Genomic DNA, 20,981 nt, shown 5'->3' on the forward strand with positions numbered 1-20,981 from the left:
ATAATTTCCTCATCTCTCAGCCTGAGGAGCAGTGCTGCGAGACGCAAAAGCTAACTAACTTATTATAATCTCCAGTTTTTCTTTAAGAACATATTATGCTGCGGCTGCTTGTTGTGTGCTCTAACACAGCCATTGTCAACCATTTTTGGTACACAGCCCTTCAAGAATTCTTTTCAGTTTCCAGAGCCCCATACAGCAGGCTGGCCATTTGCGCAATCAGCTGGGTTTAAGAAGGCCGAAGCTACAAATGACCTACGCTATACTGGACATACCTTGTCATATATGAGGCAGACTTCTAGGACATTTGACCAAGAGAAGCATGTATGCTCCTCTTTCCCCTTGAATGCATTGATTCAAACACACACAATTGAATTAATTTCTTTTTCTTTCCTTTGTTAAAGTCAAACTTCCTAGCAGCAGAACACATCTGGAATACAGTGGCACCTTTAAGACCAACAAATTTATATTTTAGGTTTGAGCTTTCTTGTGCATGCACACTTCCTCAGATACAATATCATGGAAGTAATTAGTTCATACTTCTAGGCAAGTGTAAGGGTAAATTTACAGCATAATGAAAATGGTTAACAGATTCCAGAGATTTCCTAGTTATCTCTGGAAATTGCTGTTTTTTCCTATTTATCTCTGGAATCTGTTAATCATTTTCATTATGCTGTATGAACTGATTACTCTCAATCCATGCTATTGTGCGTGCACACATTAAATAAACTTAGTTGGTCTTAAAGGTGTCACTGGACAAAGGTGCCAAATTTGTTCTGCTACTTATGAGCAACACGGCTACCCACTCGAATCAAACTTCCTAGCAGCTAATGATGTCGTACATTACAAAAGGAGTATTTTGTCGGTCGCTACCACAGCCCCACAAACACCCTTTGGGTTCCCTTTCTTACATGTGCCCCCGAGGAGCCATACGGCCTCCGTTGAGAATAGCTGCGCTCACAGACCAACAGGACTGCAGCTCCGCCTCGCTGGGAAGGAAAGGACCAACCCCGCTAAGCAGGGCCTGCAGCGACAGAAAAGAGAGCGGGCGGGCTCGACGCACGCGCAACGCCGCCGGGCCTGTCCCGCTCCGCCCCCCAGCGGCCTCTGCAGGCGGGAGACGGGCGAAGGCCACCCTTGGACAGAGGCCTCCCGAGGACGGCGGCGATGGGCAGCGGAGGCTGGGGCGGGAGGCCGGCGAGGTTTGTCGAGAGGCGTCAGGGATGAGCGCGAGGGCAACGCCGCCCCCGTCGCCGCCGCCGCCAGCGTTGGAGGAGAGCCAGGGCGGTAGGCGCGACTTCGTATCCCCGCCGTGCTCTGGGGGCTCCGGAAGCGGAGAAGCCGGGGTCGGGGTCAAGGGATGCGTGCAGGCGTCCACGCGACGCTGTTAGGCGGGTATTCAGGTGGGGCCCGAGGCGTCAGCCAGTGCTACCTATTTATTTATTTATATTTATTTATAGATCACCTTTTTACCTCGCCACTCTCGACTCTGCAGGCTGATTTCGGTGCAGTCCTGTTTGGGACTTGCCTGTGAGCAGTCGGGTGCACGGCTGGGTTCTGGGTGAGTGGGGAGGGAATGCTTAAGCCGCGTGGGTCCATTGTGAAAAGCAGAGAAACAGGCACACGGAAAGAAAGGAGGCTTGTCGCCCGGAAGATTTGTTTTCGTGGACTGGCGTGCAGTTACCTTAAGCTGACCTTCAGGAGCCAAGCCGGTTTGGCCGGGGCTCATACTTGGAATGGGAGACCCCCAGGGAAGCCTGGCATCTTTACTGAGAGGCAGGCAATGGCAAACCGGCCCACTAACTCTCTTGCCATGAAAACCCACCAGGGCTATAAGCAGGCTTCAGGAGGACAGCAAAAGGAAGAGAAAAGAGCTGGCCTATAGACAAAAGAACCATGTTGTTGTGTAATATTTTCTACACTCAGGTAGTTAAATGTTCAACTGGTAGGAATATGTAGAATTATAAAACCTTTAAATTGGGCATATGTCTGCAAAGGGAAATAATCAGAGACATGGGTTATGAATGTGAGACAGAAAGTTTACGCTTCGTTCATATCCAGAAATCTAGCGGCACCTGAAATAACTTATTCCACTAGATTTCTGTTTGATTTTGCCACCCCAGACTGTGGTGACAACTCCTCTGGAATTTATCTTGTGAAAAGATAACCTGTGAAACTTCAGTTTAAAGCCTGCCATTGAATTCTAGTGGTTTAGAGTGGAGTTAATATGCAAAAGGCTGTCAAGAGCATAGGTTTAGACGTTATAGTTCAGTCAAATAATGCATGATGCAGAGAATATGAATTGATAGAACTTCACCCCAGTTAAATTGCTTTTGCAGTAGATGTTCAGATCGGATGAATGGAAATTCCAAGTGACACAATTCATAATCACCTTAAGGAAACTGCCTCTTTCAGTCGCCTTACCCACAGGCTTGAATGGTTTTTGGAAGACCAATTTCATGAATGGAAGCTCTGTCAATTACTGTTATGGCTATATTGAACTTGTGCTGGGCAGCATTTTTTATTCACTGCCAGTTGTTTGGGGTAACTGGCAGCAGGAGGGTTGTGTTGTTGTTGTTAGGTGCGAAGTCGTGTCCGACCCATCGCGACCCCATGGACAATGATCCTCCAGGCCTTCCTGTCCTCTACCATTCTCCGGAGTCCATTTAAGCTTGCATCGACTGCTTCAGTGACTTCATCCAGCCACCTCATTCTCTGTCGTCCCCTTCTTCTTTTGCCCTCGATCGCTCCCAGCATTAGGCTCTTCTCCAGGGAGTCATTCCTTCTCATGAGGTGGCCAAAGTATTTGAGTTTCATCTTCAGGATCTGGCCTTCTAAGGAGCAGTCAGGGCTGATCTCCTCTAGGACTGACCCGTTTGTTTGCCTTGCAGTCCAAGGGACTCGCAAGAGTCTTCTCCAGCACCAGAGTTCAAAAGCCTCAATTCTTTGACGCTCGACCTTCCTTATGGTCCAACTTTTGCAGCCATACATTGCAACTGGGAATACCATAGCCTTGACTAAACGCACTTTTGTTGGCAGGGTGATGTCTCTGCTTTTTAGGATGCTGTCTATATTTGCCATAGCTTTCCTCCCCAGGAGCAAGCGTCTTTTAATTTCTTTGCTGCAGTCCCCATCTGCAGTGATCTTGGAGCCCAGGAAAATAAAATCTGCCACTACCTCAATTTCTTCCCCATCTATTTGCCAGGAATTGAGAGGGCCGGATGCCATGATCTTCGTTTTCTAGATGTTATGTTTCAAGCCAACTTTTGCACTCTCCTCCTTGACCCGCATCAACAGGCTCTTTAGTTCCTCTTCACTTTCTGCCATTAGTGTAGTATCATCTGCATATCTGAGGTTGTTGATATTTCTCCCTGCAATCTTGATCCCAATTTGTGACTCCTCTAACCCCGCCTTTCTCATGATGTGCTCCGCATACAAGTTAAATAGGCAAGGCGACAGTATACAGCCTTGCCGAACTCCTTTCTCAATTTTGAACCAATCAGTGATTCCATGCCCGGTTCTCACTGTTGCTTCTTGACCTGCATATAAATTTCTCAAGAGACAAATAAGATGCTCTGGTATTCCCATCTCTTTAAGAACTTGCCACAATTTGTTGTGCTCCACGCAATCAAAGGCTTTAGCATAGTCAATGAAGCAGAAGTAGACGTTCTTCTGGTACTCCCTAGCTTTCTCCATGATCCAGCGTATGTTGGCAATTTGATCTCTAGTTCCTCTGCCTCTTCGAAATCCTGCCTGTACTTCGGGAAGTTCTCGGTCCACATATTGCTGGAGCCGGCTTTCTAGAAGTATCTGAGTGTTGGACTAGACAGACCTTTGGTTTTATTCTGTGAGGCTCTTTTTTATTTCTTTCGATTTTTATACTGCTTCTCTTCAATTAATAGCTAGTAGTTTGGCGCAGAGTGGTAAGGCAGCAGACATGCAGTCTGAAAGCTCTGCCCATGAGGCTGGGAGTTCAATCCCAGCAGCCGGGTCAAGGTCGACTCAGCCTTCCATCCTTCCGAGGTCGGTAAAATGAGTACCCAGCTTGCTGGGGGGGGGGGGGTAAACGGTCATGACTGGGGAAGGCACTGGCAAACCACCCGTATTGAGTCTGCCATGAACACGCTAGAGAGCATCAGCCCAAGGGTCAGATATGACTCGGTGCTTGCACAGGTGATACCTTTACCTTTAGTTTACAACAATATATAATTGCATCAATTAAGACAGTTATTAAAGTAGCATCATATAAATATATATCCAATAATAAATATATATAACAGCAATGGAATGCCATCCCTAAAACTGTAGGAACTATAAATGAAATCAAATATTACAATACCCACAAGCCAACTATGTCTTACAATATAATATTATTAGTCAAAAGCACATCAGAATAATTCTTTAAAAAGATTCATGGCATATAGTTGTGTGTTCCATGGATGGATGGATAGATATGAATATATTCATGATGTCACTGCTTTCTCAGTATCTTTAAGTATATAGTTTGTGTTTTCATACTTTTGAAGATATTATTGCTCTTGCAGTTTAAACATGTGACAGCTTCAATGGTGAATGATAAAATACTGATACAAGCTTGGTTTGTTGGCATACACATAATTATTGATGCGAACTTGAGGTCAACCTATGTGTTTCTGAAGATAGCGTCTCGGCTAAAGCCCTTGTCTAATTTTAGTGCGTATAGAATTGAAATGGACTCTCTCTTTTGTCTGTGTGCCACCTGGGCTAGCCAATGACACTTGTGTCTGAGATGAAAAATTCAAATAGTATCTTTCTCATTTGTTAAGGCATAAAAACCTGTCATCTAAAATATATTGCCTCAGAATAGGGTCGAATTTCTTTTGTACGTCTTGTGTGTGCATTTCTATTAGACCTTGGGATCACCACAGCACTGATAAAGCTGTTCTGACCAAGCAGTGATATCAGGGCTCTCTCAGCCTCACCTACCTCACAGGGTGTCTGTTGTGGGGAGAGGAAAGGAAAGGAGATTGTAAGCCACTTTGAGACTCTTCCAGGTACGGAAAAGTGGCATACAGGAACTAACTCTTCTTCTTAACCACCACATCAAGCTGGCTCTTAATAAGTATTATTTATGCTTCTATTATTGTAAATTTCTGTTTCTTGTAAGCATTTCTGTGAATTTACTGAGAGAGGAGATACAAGTATCTTAAATTAGTACATGATGTGACATAATTATGTTATAAGTTTCCCTGAACCAGTGAGCATCAGCTGATGTAACAGAGAGGACTGGGAATGCAATGCAACAAATTTCATGATGCATGATATGTTTTGTGAAGAAAATGAGAGGAAGTAACAATACAGGGCCATTTTGTGCATTGGGAAGCCATGTGGCAGCCCATGGTATAACTATTGCATGGTAAGTTTCTTAATGTGATAGTGTGAATTGAAAATGGGAAGGTTACCCGTTTTGTTGTTACTTTCTTTCTAATAGGGATGCATTTTCCCAATTAGAGCTAAAAATTGGAATGAGTCACTTGCTTAGTGTAACACAAAGACCAGAAGCTTCTGAAGCTTCATTCAAGCTAATGTAGGTTCTTGTGTTTAAATTTAATATATAAAAGGTAAAGGTATCCCCTGTGCAAGCACCGAGTCATATCTGACCCTTGGGGTGACGCCCTCCAGCGTTTTCATGGCAGACTCAATACGGGGTGGTTTGCCAGTGCCTTCCCCAGTCATTACCGTTTTACCCGCCCAGCAAGCTGGGTACTCATTTTACCAACCTCAAAAGGATGGAAGGCTGAGTCAACCTTGAGCCAGCTGCTGGGATTGAACTCCCAGCCTCATGGGCAGAGCTTTCAGACTGCATGTCTGCTGCCTTACCACTCTGTGCCATAAGAGGCTCTTGCAAAAATTGATATAGTAGTCACTTGTGGAAAGAGCCTTAGGCTTAAGTCCTGCTATGCATCTGAATTCATTTAGGGCCTATGTGTTGGCATGCTGATACTATTGACGTCATGCCAGTTGCTCCACAAGTTTGACTTAGAGCCAAACAGGAATTTAGTTCCTTAAGTGATATAGTTATCTAAACAGCTTCATTGACTCCTTGATAAACAATCTTTGACCGTTGCTTCCTTGTTAAAGTAAATTTGCTTTTCCTTTCACTATTTGTACACCTAACAGTAGATCTTTTATAGGGCATAACTCAGAGTTAAGTTAAGGAGGATAGAGGAAATGTTAAGAAATGTTATGAAAATCTATTCTGTTTTGCTGGAATATATAGAATATATATGGAATTGAGATGCAAACTAGAGATCTAAATACGGCCTGTAAGTATCCTGCACAATTTTGATTGATCCCCCCCCATCAAGTTTTTAGATAATTCCATTTTCAATTAGTTGATGGATTTCTGTCACTTGTTTGCCATAACAGAATTCTCTTTGTATCAAACCTCAACGTGACTATTCTGTATTATTCTTCCTCTCGGTGAATTGAAACCAAACTAAACTGGCAACTTCCACCAGTCCCTGCTTTCCAAATCCTTGTTCTGTGCTGCTTTTTTTTGTTCCAATACACTAAATTAATCTGTTCCAAATCATGGCCTCAGTCTTTCACCTGTATTCGTGTTATTTTAGAATAACTTTTAAAAACAAAAGCTAACTCTTGCTACTTTTAAATTGAGATTAAGTAGGCTTCTCTTTTTAGGCTTAGGTGTTGGTCAGCATGCTTGCAATGTCTTGGTTCTAACATGAAAGCAAGTGTAGCCTGTATGTCTCGTTCCAGGCACAAACTAGGCAAGACACCAAGAACTAAGATAAAGAAAAGGTCAACATCTGCCTCCCCATGTAAAACCCATTAGGAACACAATAAAATTTCTTTAGGGTTTGTTCTTGCCTAAGGATATTGCTGGGGAGGATTAAACAGTATCAAAGAGTGAACATGTTAATCAGTTAGAAGTGATCCCACACAATCAAGGAGTATAAATATTCAAATATAATTGCTTTTGTTAGAATCTCACCACATTGCAAGTCAGGAGTACAGAGGATTGATCAAGTGTGCCCAGGAACACTGAAGTGGTGCGACTGGAATACTGAAGTGGTGTGATTGGTACTGTATTATTGCAAATGAACTTCATACACAAGTTTATCTGTTTGTTGTAATATTTATACCCTGCATTCCTCATTGCTTGAGGCAGCTTATACATGCAGATTTAAAACTTACAAAATACAATGAAACCCTACATAACCCTTTTCAGCATCTAACAAGATGGTGTTTATGGATTTATTGCCTCCTGTCTGCTAAAATTCTGATTGACGCCAATCTCTAATACTATAGAATCGCCAAGGATCGGACACGACTGAACGGATAACTTCATCATCATCTAATACTTAATGCAAAATGAATGCTTGTTTCATGTTTTTACATTAATCACCTATCATTGAGTATTTTTTTCTGTAATTATTTATGTTCTAGTTTGTTCTGGTAATTTTCTGCTAACGAGCAGAAACTGTCAACCACTGCAGCCTGACAAATATCTTCTTGGAAAACATTTTAAAAAGCAAGAAAGACTATAAAAGTTCTTCCATTTTACATCAGATCCGCATTCTTTTGTTTATTCTTTTTTTTTAATTGGTGCTTCTTTAATGTGTGACTGATTATATTCTTTATTTTTAAATGTAGATGTGTCACAGGCAGCTCCAGGCTGAAGTGAAAAGAGAAAGCGAAGTGATTAAAGCAAGCCATGAAGATACCAAAATTATATTATGCTTTTGGGGTTTTTGGAAGTGCGATTATTATTGTTGCTTACGTGAAATGGACCGGCCTCAGACTAGTACTGGAAACAACAGAACGTGCAGTGGTTGATTTGGAAAACCAACTCAATAGTGGACGATCGGGAATTGATCAGGAGGTCCTTTATGGAATTATGTTTGATGCTGGAAGCACTGGAACTCGAATACACGTATACAAACTTACACAAAACCCAAAAGGTAGATCAAACTACTTTGTTTTAAACTTTCTTGCATAATACTAATAAGTGCCAAGATATGAATTCTCTGTCTAGTTTTGATGCTCGTTTGTTTGTTTGTTTGTTTGTTTGTTTTAAGTTGGATTTATATACCGCTGTTCGCCAAAAGGTCTCACGGTGGTTCACAATAAAATATAAAATCACAGTAAAATCACATAAAACCTCATAAATACCCATTATTACAATAAAAAGATGGCATTCTATTCTATAACTCTCCCCGCTTTGTTGAGTTGTAATTCCTAAGAACAAAACGGCAGTCACATATTATAAAATATTTCAAATGTTTTTTGGTTGAATCGAAGGAAGGGGTGAAAGCCAATTATCAATGTAGCCTGAAAACAAGCATTCAAGCCTTTCTACTTGCATTATTCTCTTTGTGTATAATCCATTTGTTAGTCAACAAGCCCAACTATTCCACATCTGTTAAAGTACCTGAAGGCTAAGGTTACTTGCGTGATATTACAACATTGATTTTAGTCAGGAACTCAAAAGTTGAGCTGCAAAACAATATTAAAACAATATTTAAAAATTATTACAAATATTTAATAAAGTGCACCAATAATATATTAAAAACAAAGTAAAAACAATACATATCTAGCTGCACATGAACAACAGACCAAACGGATTTTGACCCACAGGGGTCTTCCCTATACTGTACAATGCTCTCTTGTCTAAAAACAAATTCTGAAGTTTTGCTGGGTGGTCAAGAGAAATCTGTTTGGTGTCACCCCAACCAGTGTTTCTAAAGTGTTTCTTTTTGGAGCCCACCTTCTAAGATATAAAGGACCACCACTCTCAGCTATAGTTTTATTCTATATCAAGACTGAATTTCATGTGTGTTAGAAAAAGCTTATAGTGTTCTCTTCAGTTGCTATTTGTTGCAACACCAAGACAGGGAAGGATGGGCTGGAGCCTGCATGACAACAAAGCTAATCTCCACTTATGCATGATGCCATCCGGGCCCCCTCCCAGCCCCGGCCCACAGTAGGGCCTCTGATGGCCTGTGGCAAGTGAATGCAGAATCTTCCCCATTTCCTTTCATGCCCTGGCAGCCATTGGAGGCCAGGTCTGTGCCCCCCCCCCCCACAGTGTCCCTTCAGGGACACAACATGCCTCATTCGATTTCACGTTGCTGTGGAGCCGAACCTGGCATTTGTATCCCCCAGGAATTGTGGGATATCTGCATGCCACTCTCCCGCCATCGTGTGGTGGGATCCCCATGCCTCCCCACCTCCCTTGCTGCTGCCATGAGGCACAATGGAACCCACGCGCCTGAGAGTTGTGCTTGCACACACACAGCCCCGAGGCAGACTGTGTGCACCAGGGCATGCTGCCCCGCTGCTAGGAATCGGTGGCAGCCTGGTACAGCTGCTACTATACATAATCGTCCAACTTGAAGTCAGCTAAAGATGCAAGTATTCTGGTGTGATAATGGGTGAAACACGCTACATAAATTTGTGATCCACTTATACAGACTGTGGTTCAAATACTTCGCCGTTGCAGGCTTGAGATTCACTACAAAAATTGTAATCCTAAACAGCAAATTCTGGAATTGCTGTCTGCATTGTAGTTAATACAATGTACAGTGGGGTTTCATGTTAATCTTTTAGTGGTAATGTTTCTTTCTGTATTTTAATTTGCAAACTGCTACATGGTATGTGGATTAACTCTTTTAAACTAGATTTGTTTGCCAACAGAAGCTCCTAAAGTAATTGATGAAACCTTCAGAGCGTTGAAACCAGGTCTGTCTGCATATGCTGACAATGTTGATGAGGTAAATTGAAGTTTACATCTCTAGCAGGGCACACACGTTTCCCATTTTCTCTTCTCTGTAAATTGAACAATTCAGTTCTGCTAGCCTTTTTCCAGATAATATTAAATAGTTGCTATTGCTGGCACTCTTGATACCTGAACAATATGCTTAAGTCTTGTGAATTTATAACTGTTGCCTTGCAATGTAAATGCTACACGAGTGGTGAGAACAACTGTCTTAAGAATCATATTGCATGAACGGGTAACTGTTAATGGTCTGCTTCCTGCACATGTGGATATACATGCTGGTCTGCAGTGGAATAGTTAGATTTGAGTCCAATAGCACCTTAGAGACCAACAAGAGCTGTAGGTTTTAGTAATCCGTTCCCTGAGTGGGGCATAGTGATGTTCTAGATGTACTGCATGTCAGATGGCCAGCATTATGAGTTAGAAATGATTGTAATTTTAAGACATAAGTGCTGAGTAATAGGATTACAGTCCAGGCCATAATTATAGCCCAATTCCAAGCATGGTTATATGAAAGCAAGCCCATTGATTTCAATTTAACTTGATCAATCGATGGATTGATAGATCAATCTATCTTCTTAAAAAAGATAGATCCACATCTCAAAAAAGAGTCATGGCGGGTTACAAGGTAAAACAATACAACCTCATAAAACCCCCTAATAGCCCTCCCCCCTCCCCCCCAAACAGAAGGAGCAAGATTGGTGGAATAGAGCAGGGGTAGTCAACCTGTGGTCCTCCAGATGTTCATGGACTACAATTCCCATTAGCCCCTGCCAGTGTTTGCTGGTAGGGGCTCATGGGAATTGTAGTCCATGAACATCTGGAGGACCACAGGTTGACTACCCCTGGAATAGAGGAACAGGCTTCCTCGGGAGGTGGTGGGTTCTCCATCTTTGGAAATGTTTAAACAGAGGCTAGATAGCCATCTGACGGAGAGGCTGATTCTGTGAAAGCTTGAGGGGGTGGCAGGTTACAGTGGATGAGTGATAGGGTTGTCAGTGTCCTTCATAGTGCAGGGGGTTGGACTAGATGACCACGAGGTCCCTTCCAACTCTATTATTCTATGATTCTGGAGAGCCAGTTTGGTGTAGTGGTTAGGAGTGCAGACTTCTAATCTGGCATGCCGGGTTCGATTCTGCACTCCCCCACATGCAACCAGCTGGGTGACCTTGGGCTCGCCACAGCACTGATAAAACTGTTCTGACCGGGCAGTGATATCAGGGCTCTCTCAGCCTCACCCACCCCACAGGGTGTCTGTTGTGGGGAGAGGAATGGGAAGGCGACTGTAAGCCGCTTTGAGCCTCCTTTGGGTAGGGAAAAGCGGCATATAAGAACCAACTCTTCTTCTTCTTCTTCTTCTATGGTGTAAAGCAGTTCTCTCAACCCCCTTCCACAGCCACCCCAGATGGGATACACAGGTATAAGTGCAGGGATCTAATCCCATGGAGAAGCCAGCTAATCTTGTGGCCTCACCCAAAGACTTGGAGGAAGAGTTCTGTCTTGCAGGATCTACAGAACTGTGAAAGCTCTGACAGGGCCCTCAGTTCTTCCGGGAGCTCATTCCACCAGGCCCACTTTAATCTGATTGTAATTCTAAGCATATGCATTTGTGTTGGGGCCCATAGATTTTTTACTTTGCTAGCCCAAGCTTTATGGAAACCATCTAAAGAGTAAGATAACTTTTTCAGAATAGCTCTGGGCAACCAAACTAGCTTGTAACCTTGATTAAAAACACTGAAGAAGAAGTGAAATGTTAGGGCCCATGAAAGTCAATTGTTTTCCTAAAACAGGAAAAAGTGAAGCATTTAAAGTTATAAACAAATATTTTAATATTTATATTATTAGAGTAGGAAGGGCCTACAAAAATCATAATATGGTCCTGATGACATGGGCTGTGGTGCTGGGAGGGGCTGACTTGGGCCATAGACATGCACCTCTGGCCTCAGTTGTGGGAGCTGGCATGGGAGGCTGCACCTCATGCAGTAGAAATGGAGAAGGCAGATGAGCCACTGGGTCAGCCAGATTCCCAGTCCTTTTTTTGCCCTTAGGAGTTAGTGCTATGTGCCATCTTTTTGCTTCTGCTGCCACCAAGGTGCAATATAGTACACTGTAAGTCTGAGACAAAGTCCCGTGCAGGTTTATCTAACGGGTTATAAGGCATCCTGGCAGGGATTTATGTTGGGCTGGAAGTAGGACAGCGATTGGTTGCTGGGAAGGATGTTTGGCTGCCCCTGGGGAGGAAGGTGATTGGTTGTGATTGTACTAGTATCCTCTGCTGCACTCGTTCTTTTGGGTGGGTCTGTATGGGAAGAGGGAGGATTTTTACTCTGCACAAGCACCTGTGGTTTTTGTTTTGTCTCTTCAGAGTGCTCAAGGAATAAATGAGTTGCTTGCAGTTGCTAAAGAAGTTGTTCCTATGGCATTATGGAGGTCTACCCCTTTAGTCCTTAAAGCAACAGCTGGTTTAAGGCTACTACCAGGAGAAAAAGCCAATGAGTTGCTGGATAAGGTACTTTTTCTTCAAAACAACAATATCATTATTTAGTTATTTTCATGTTCCAATTTCCTTCCATGGTACTTACAGAAGCATACACAGGGTTCCCAGGAAGTCTCCCATCTACATGCTGACCAAAACGCCTTACCTCCAGGAAACAAGAAGTAGTGCATTAGCCTCCCTCTTAGCCTTTGGATGATTTAAGAATGTCAACTGCATCTTTACAGGTCACAATGCAGTTCTACCCTTCTATCCAATATTATTCTTGAAGTTTATTGATTAATGGATCACGGTATAAATATTAGAAGATTTTAAAACAGTAGTTGTACAGGTAAGATACAGTGTACAGTCCTAATTGAAAAAGGCAAGACAAGTCCCAGAATGTGGTTTAAAAGAAGATTTATGCAGCATAAAGATGGATAGCTGTATTTGTAGCAATAGAACAGGGTTCAGTAACACTTTAAAGACTAACAAAATTTGTAGGAGAATATGAGCTTTTGTGAGTCACTGCTCACACAAGACTCACATAAGCTTGTATCCTACCACAAATGTTGTTGGTCCTTAAGGTGCCAATCAACGTACTCTTTTCTAATACTATGCAGCAGGAAAAAAATAGTTTGTCTGCAACTGTAGCATCTGATGACATAAATATCCCAGTTATTTAAGGCAGGGGTCCCCAACCTTTTTTGAGCCCATGGGTTCATCTGGAGTTCTGGCACAGGGTGGTGGATTTAACAACAAAATTACTGCTGCTGGAAACGGAGCCACACATTCAAAGATCAAGGAGCCTCCTGTGCTCCTGGCATTTTGCAAAATATGTAAAGCATGGTTGTTTGTGAGACCCTTTTTATAAAGGAAATAAGGCTACATTGTAACAGGAAATTGCATTGACTTTCTACTTACGTATTACCTCGTTTGCATTGTTTAACATGTCATGTTTAGTACTTATGCTTTGTTCATAGGACAGGTTTGTTTCAGATTCCTGCTATTCTGGTATTATTACATAACTTTTCAGATGTGTTATCTCCCTGACTGCATTGATCTTTGATCTTGATCTTGCCTGTTCTGCCTCATCAACTTTATGATCTGTGAGTGTTTCCTGATCTAGTATTTCTAACTTAATTATCACATTGCATGTTATGAGGACACTCTCTTTAAGTACAGTTTGAATACACTTATGCTGTGTGATTGAATTTTTTCTTTTCTTTGTAATCTTCTTTGAGTTTCAATGACAAAGGTAAATTTGAAGATTACAATTGGTTCAAAATATGGCTGCAGCTTCAAGCAGCCACAGGGAGCAATGCTGTATCGGAAGCATCTCCATTTGTTATTACACCTTATTTTCACCGTCCAATTCAAGACTTTGCTTCTTGCCTATAAAAGCTCTGGGCCAAAGATACATAGGTGAATGACTCCACCTGTGTAAGCTTTCTTGTATGCAGTAATCCTCTGGAAAGGTGTTTTGTCATATTCCTTTACGGTAAAAAGCAAAACTAGATGTCAGAAAGTTTTGATAAAGTCCTTAATCAAAGGTCCTAAGTAAATTCAGCAGTCATGCGATAAGAGGACATCTGCTTGTGAATTAAAAAATGGTTAATTAACAGGATTAATTAACAGGAGCATGAATGGGTAGATTTCTGAGTGGAAAGTGATAAGCAGTCGGAATATGTGATCCGGTGCTTTTTAACTTGTTCATTAATGATTTGAAACTGGGTGTAAGCAGTAAAGTGGCTAAGTGTGTGGATCACACTAAGTTGTTCAGGACGGTGAGAACCAGGGAAGACTGTATGATGCTCCTGAGGGATCTGTCAAGGCTGGGAAAGTGGATGCCAATGTGGCAAATGAGATTTAAAATGGACAAGTGCAAAGTTATGCACATTGGAGGCAAAAATCCTGACAGCTGATGGGGTCTGAACTGGCACTAACCAACCAGTAGAGAGATCTTGGAGTTGAGGTAGGTAACTCACTGAAGATATCAACTCAATGAGTGACTGCAATAAAAGCAAGTGCTGGGGATTACATAATGGCCCTGTTATAAATTTATGGTGGGGCCTCATTTAGAATACTGTGTATAGTTCTGGTCACTGCACCACAAAAATGATATTAGCATTGGAAAAGGGCAATTAAAATGATTAAGAGGGTGGAATACCTGCTCTATGAAGAATGGCTTAAGAGGTTAGGGCTCTTTAACTTAGAGAAACAACAATTGAGGGGTAGATTCAAGTGGGTAGCTATATTGGTCTGAAGTAGCACAACAAAAATTGAGTCCAATAGCACCTTTAAGAAAAAAAAGATTTATTCAAGGTGTGAGCTCTTGTGTACAGGAAGACTTCCTTAGACAAAATGGAACAAGAATCATGACAGTACAGATATATAGAAAAGATAAATTAGTGGCAAATTACTAACTGTGCCATAGTATCCAAATTATGCCATATTATGCCATATGATAATTCTTTGCTAAAACAGCTAATGTCCTTTTGAATTCAGTTGGCATTTACGAAAACATTGGAGAAATAAAACTGTCCATGTTAGTAATTAATGGCAGATACTTTCCCAGTTGTGAAAAGAAATAATTAGAGAGACCAGTTGATTGCCCCATCCATCTCCACCCAAGCGTGGAAGCATCCCTGCAAGTGACAAGCTATTACAATTGCAGGGTGACATGATAGAGGTTTACAAAATTAGGCAAGAGATAGAGAAGGTAGAGAAAGAAATAGGGCCACAACTCACCCAAGGCTGCAGATTGTGTTAGTGGAGGCCATGAGGGGGGAAGAGGATAGCAACAGGCATGAAACAGGAGTGGGGGTGGCCGGACATACCTACTATGCCCAGCACACCCGACCTGGCTTGTGCACCGTGTGGTGAGAGGAGTCCAGAAAACCAGGGACATGCAGCCTTTTAAAGGGGGCTGCACACCAGCCTGAGCCTCTTTCCTTGATGACCAGCTGTGACCAGATTTATTGCCAAAAGGTTTTGTGTGAGCATCCTCATTATAGGCCTCAGAACATGTCTTCCTGACATGCAGATACTTTTCTCCCCTTCTCACAGTACAAGAACTTTTGGGCACTCAATGAAATGAATGAGCAATAGAAAACAGATAAAAGGAAGTACTTGTTCACCAAAAGAGTAATTCACATGTGGAATTCACTGCCACAGGAAGTGATGGTGGCTACTAGTATAAACTGCTTGCTGACTGGGGGGCAGAGGGAGCAGATTTTAACCACGACGTATAGATGGAACAGTATATTTGGGGCTGTGATGCTCTCTATTTTGGGGACTTGGGGGACAATTGTAAGAGGGCTTTTGGAGTCTGGCTTTGCTAGTGGATGGCACCTTGGTTTTGGCTACCGTGTATGGACTGAATGGGCCACTAGCCTGATCCAACATGGCTTTTTTTTGTTTAACTTTAGGTAAAACAAATTTTTCAGACATCTCCATTCTTGGTAAAGGATGACTGTGTCTCCATCATGGAAGGAACAGATGAAGGTAAGTTGAGTATCTCTGAAGTGATTTCATATAGTTGTTTTGATTCTAGATTTAAATTAATTAATAATAAATCTCCCTACCCCCAAATGCTCAAACATTTCTGTATAGATGACAGACCTATTGGGGAAACAAGGGCAGCTGTTGCTGTTGATAATTTCCTTTATATTTTAACTGTCATTCATTTACATGATACCTGATAGTTTCTGGCTACCTGCAAAGTAACAAAACCAGAAAGAGATGCCCTCTGCTCCAGAGCACTTGCAGTTTAGAGACTGGCAGGGTTGAAGAATAGGGAGGAGACAATGTCAGAGAGGTAAAGGTGACACGTTACAAATAGGAGTTCTGCTAATACTGCTAGTAACTGTTAGTTCTTATTCCTAGGCAGCAGCTATCATACAGCACCCAGGTTGCCTTTGGAATTCACAGTTGTTTCCATAACTGGAGTAGGGGTCCATCAGTGGCTTTTAACCACATTGTATAGATGGAACAGTGTATCTGAGGCAGTGATGCTCTGTATTTTGGGGGGTTATGGGGTAACTGTGGATAGGTGACAAAATCCAACAAAAGTGATACTTTCTGTTTATACCGTGTTTTATTTAGACAGTTATTTATGGTTACTGTGCACTATGCAAATAGAACCCAACTCCAGAGAAAAGAAGGTACCCTAGTGTGAGGGAGTTAAGTGTGAGGGAAAGCACTATTGGAGCCAGATGAGGAACTCCATGCATAAAAATTCACCTTGAGTTTTCTTTTAGAACTGTGGTCCCCAACCCCCGGTCCGGAGACAGGTACCAGTTGGTGGATCAGTCGGTACTGGGCTGTGGTGCCTCCTCATCCTCCTCCCTGGCTGCTGCCTTGTGGGCTGCCCTGCCACTCTGCTCACCTTTGGTGTTTTCCAGCAGCCGCCGTGAGGCTGGGGCTCCCCCTTGGCAGCTGCTGCTGGTAGTGCCCCCCAGCGGGCGGCGGGAAGTCAGAGGCGCCGGTGGGAAAGCAAGTAGAGCAAGGGCTCAGGCGGTGACGTCCCTCGGAAAAAGACTACCCCCCCCCCCCACGGGCCTCAGTAAAATTCTCAAGCGTTAACCGGTCCCCATTGACAAAAAGGTTGGGGTCCACTGTTCTAGGTTTATTTCTCGGGTAAATGCAGCTTGTTTAGATCTCATGTACATATATGTGACTAGTTTACCAGCACTCATCACTTTGTGCTAATGTAAACTAAATCTCCTCTGGAATTCTGTTGCCCGTTCATGCCATTTGGAGAAATCCTGATTGAACAAATCTAACTATTCAGTTTTATCAATAAAGGTAGAAATATTGCTTTGTGTAAATAGACATAACTTCAAAATTTTTCTTGCCAGGTATCTCTGCATGGATCACTGTCAACTTTTTAAGTGGTATGTATATACGTGAATAGTATATTTGACACTTGCAATTTATACTTATATAAGTGAAGTACTCTTAACGAAATAGTCCTTGTTTTGTAAAACTACCCAGCAGAATTACTTCAAATAAACTTTTAGGGAGTGTCTGAATTTTCAAAACCTGTTATATTTAAATAGAGTTCTGGGAGGCCCAGTTAAAAATCTCCTTATAATACCCAAAAGAACTCTAGCGTTCACACTAGAATTATACATTGTATTGGGTATAGTGACACACAGGTTGATGCTCTGTGCTATATATCGCATCTCAGGCCAGGAACCTGGGTGTGACCTTTGATGCCTCGTTAACTTTGGAGGCTCAGGTCAAAAAAGTAGCCAGCCAGGCTTTCTTCCATCTTCGCCAAGCTCGGTTACTAGTGCCCTACTTGACCCCTGAACACTCGGCCACAGTGATCCATGCGACAGTCACCTCCAGAATAGATTTCTGTAACTTGGTCTACGCGGGCCTGCCCTTGGGCTTCATCTGGAAGTTGCAGTTGGTACAGAATGTGGCTGTTAGGGTCCTCTCAGGAACACCTTGGAGGGTCCACATCCACCCTGTGCTGAGGCAGCTGCATTGGCTTCCAGTTGCTGCCCGGATCCAGTTCAAAGTTTTGGTACTTACCTTTAAGGCCCTTCACTGTCTGGGTCCCACATACCTTAGGGACCGCCTTTTGCCCTATGCCCTCCGCAGAGCTTTATGCTCTGTGGGAGCAAATTTATTGGTCATACCCAGCCCCAGGGAAGCACGCTTGGCCTCGACCAGGGCAAGGGCCTTGTGGTCCTGGCCTCTACCTGGTGGAATGAGCTCCCGGAAGAGCTGCAAGTCCTGCAGGAACTTTTGGCATTCCGCAGGGCCTGCAAGATGGAGCTCTTCCGCCAGGTCTTTTCTTCCTGTTTTTCTTCCTGTTTATTCTTTGTTTTTCCTCTGAGTAGATGGTGATTTGGATTGGGGAAGGACTTGTTAGAGGTTTCTTCCATTGTGGCTTTACTTTTTAGATTCCTGGAAATGTTTTTGAAAGATGGGGGGACAAATTCTGGGAAACTAGAAGGATAGGGGTTGACCAAAACTATCCAAATGTTTATAAATTTAAAAAAGAGACATGAGCACTGTCTATGTAGCCATATCCAAGAAGTGACTATTGGGCTTGTATATGTGTGATGTATAGTAAAGCTGAGTGACAGTGGAACAAGTACTGATACTGTTGTACTGATACACTTCTTCATAGGTGTTCATTTTTGTTTTTAGTTTAGTTTTGTTTTTTGTTCCACTGGAGACTTCTGTAAACAGAAGAGATCACCCACAGAGAACAACTTCCCTACTTCCACCCTCCTGTCCCAACCTAAATACCCCTTGAAACATTGCCAGCATTAATTCCTGAAAACTGCAAAATGGAGTTGGAAGGTAGTAGTGGAATTGGGGTGGAATTGCTGACCCCCCTCCTCCATCTGCAGAAATCCATGGGAACCTATCCCTAGTCCTCTCCTCTGTTTTCCCCTGTACAAGAATTAAGCCTGGTAATCTATAAAATAATATCACAGAAGTTAAAATAATGTTTTTCTTGGTTTATTTTTGAAAAATATGTAGGTTGCACAACTATTGCATTTTTTTTAAATATGTGTTTCAGGTAGCTTGAATGATCCCACAAAGAGAAAAATGGGAATGCTGGATTTAGGAGGAGGATCAACACAGATCACATTTCAACCAAGCAGTGAGGTAATAAGAATCCAGGTGCCTCTAACAAAAAGGTTGTGTGATTAATCTTACCAGGTGGTTTCTAGTCAACAAACTTTGACTTTTCTCTTTCATTTCCACTGCTTTCATTTTCATTGTGCTTCCAGTTTGGCTGCATATTGAGAACTTGTCTTTCGTTCAAAATGAGGAAGTCTGTAATTGTCAGACTAAATATTTTATATCTGCAAGCTTTTAAAAAAGGAAGCACTTCATTACTGAACATTAGAATGGCCCTCCTGAGACACTAAGAACTCTTCAGTAGAGTTCCTACTAGAAATGGGTGGGCATGTGCCATAGAGACAAGATTTATTTGTTGTCTGAATGGACACTTAGTATGTGTGACATACTAAGCACATCAGGCTTAGACAGCAGCTAAGAAACACAATAGATTTTGCCCTAGCTGTCTTGTGTAGGATGCCACCATAGTAACATTGGCACAAATCCACTCTGTGTCATCACAACTGTGAACCTTGCACAATCTAAGAGGTAGTATTTAAAGTATGCCTACTACTGAACACTATTAATATATGCAGGAGAGACATATCTTTCTCCTTCATATGTTATGCTCTTCACTTTGGACTGTGTTGTGGACATGTTGAAAGAACTCCTTTTCAAGATGAATTGTTCCACATATTCTTCCTTTGAAGGAACCATAATCCACACATTCACAATCAGGGCTCTGCCTGAACTTTCATAGTTCTCCAGGGCCTGCAAAAGTGACCTCTTCCGCCAGGCTGTGGCTGACTGATCCAACAGCTTCTGCTGGACCCCCAGAAATCCCTCACCACAAACTGAACCCAAACTGACCACCTACAGCAGTGGTCCCCAACCTTTATTAGGCTGGGGACCGGCAGGGCATCGGGCTGCGCCCGCAGGGCCCGCGCCCGCGCGGGCCACGCCCACGAGCCGCACCCGGCCGCGCCCGCGGATCGGGCTGCGCCCGTGAGCTGCGCTCGGCCGCGCCCGCGGGCCGCACCCGCGGGCGCGGCCTACACGGGCGCGGCCCGGCCCTGATTCCCTCTCCCCGCCCTCCCGCAGTAAGTAGCTTCCCGGGCCGCAAGCTTGTGGCCTGGGAAGTTTTTTACTGCGGGGGGGGCGGGGAGAGGGAGCCGCGGCCCGGCGCCATGGCCTTTGCGGCCCGGCGCCGGGCCGCGGCCCGCAGGTTGGGGACCACTGACCTACAGGATCATGATTAGAAGTTAATGTTTTTGTTGTGAAATATTATCATTCCTGTTGTCTTCAGTTATGGAAACCATAACTGAGAGTGGATGGGGCCGGTCCAGGTGAGGACCCAGTCGGAAGGCGCAAAGAGCCTTCCAATTGGGCCCTCACCCAGAAAGGCCATGGAAACCCTGGAGTTCTAGCCAGTTAGGAGCCACAAAGCATCTCCCACCCCCCCCCCACAGGGAGCATCAGCCACAATCCGGTAAGCTGTGGGCTCTGTGGGGGGGAGGGACCCAGGAATGGCTTCCTGGGCCCCGCAGAGCAGCCACGGCCTCAGTGAGGGGGAGGGGCCTGGGGATGACTTCCCTGGGGCCGCCAAGGCCTTGGTGGGGGGAGGGGGCCATGGACATCTACCCCGGGCCCGCAGAGCACACCTGCCACCTCCCTGGGGTGCTGGGTGTGCTTGGCACCGGGGGGGGGGCTTTCAAAGCCCGCTCTTATGAACGGGCTTTGAAACCTAGTATTAAATAAATAAATAATATTGACTGTTTAAATTACCAGGGTACCTCTGTTCACTGGCAGTCTTCAAACAAAGGTTGGATACACACTTTTCTTGGATGCTTTAGGATGCTTAGGGCTGATCCTGCGTTGAGCAGGGGGTTGGACTAGATGGCCTGTATGGCCCCTTCCAGCTCTACGATTCTATGATTCGATGATTCTATAAATGGTAGCCACCCCTATTATTGAAACTTAGCTAGCCTTTGTGTGTCTGGCATGAGGGGAAGGGCTTCCCTCTGACCTTCTCGCTCTCTCCCACAGGTTGGGACAGAGATGTTGAGAAGGCACCAGGAAGAAAGCAAGCTGGCCATGAAGAAGGGGAATTTAAAAAAAACAACCACCCCACTGTGG

General features: G+C 43.6%; 1 protein-coding gene across 6 annotated transcripts in view; it reads left to right on the top strand.

The window, feature by feature from the left end:
* Positions 1-1,081: 1,081 nt before the first annotated feature.
* The window catches only part of ENTPD6 (ectonucleoside triphosphate diphosphohydrolase 6), a 36,530-nt gene continuing 16,630 nt past the window's right edge, over positions 1,082-20,981 (top strand). The window contains exons 1-7 of one of the 6 annotated variants that reach the window (XM_077335280.1): positions 1,082-1,400; positions 7,654-7,961; positions 9,697-9,773; positions 12,144-12,287; positions 15,683-15,758; positions 17,114-17,149; positions 18,802-18,890. In XM_077335280.1, coding sequence (XP_077191395.1) covers positions 7,715-7,961; positions 9,697-9,773; positions 12,144-12,287; positions 15,683-15,758; positions 17,114-17,149; positions 18,802-18,890 — 669 coding nt within the window. In that variant the 5' untranslated portion in view covers positions 1,082-1,400; positions 7,654-7,714. Of the gene's footprint in view, positions 1,401-6,971; positions 7,081-7,653; positions 7,962-9,696; positions 9,774-12,143; positions 12,288-13,287; positions 13,361-15,682; positions 15,759-17,113; positions 17,150-18,801; positions 18,891-20,981 lie in introns of those variants that run through there. The other 5 variants (XM_077335271.1, XM_077335288.1, XM_077335265.1 and 2 more) reach the window with 5 other exon arrangements.

This window comes from Paroedura picta, chromosome 1 (genome assembly GCF_049243985.1).
Source record: "Paroedura picta isolate Pp20150507F chromosome 1, Ppicta_v3.0, whole genome shotgun sequence".
NCBI classification, from domain to species: domain Eukaryota; kingdom Metazoa; phylum Chordata; class Lepidosauria; order Squamata; family Gekkonidae; genus Paroedura; species Paroedura picta.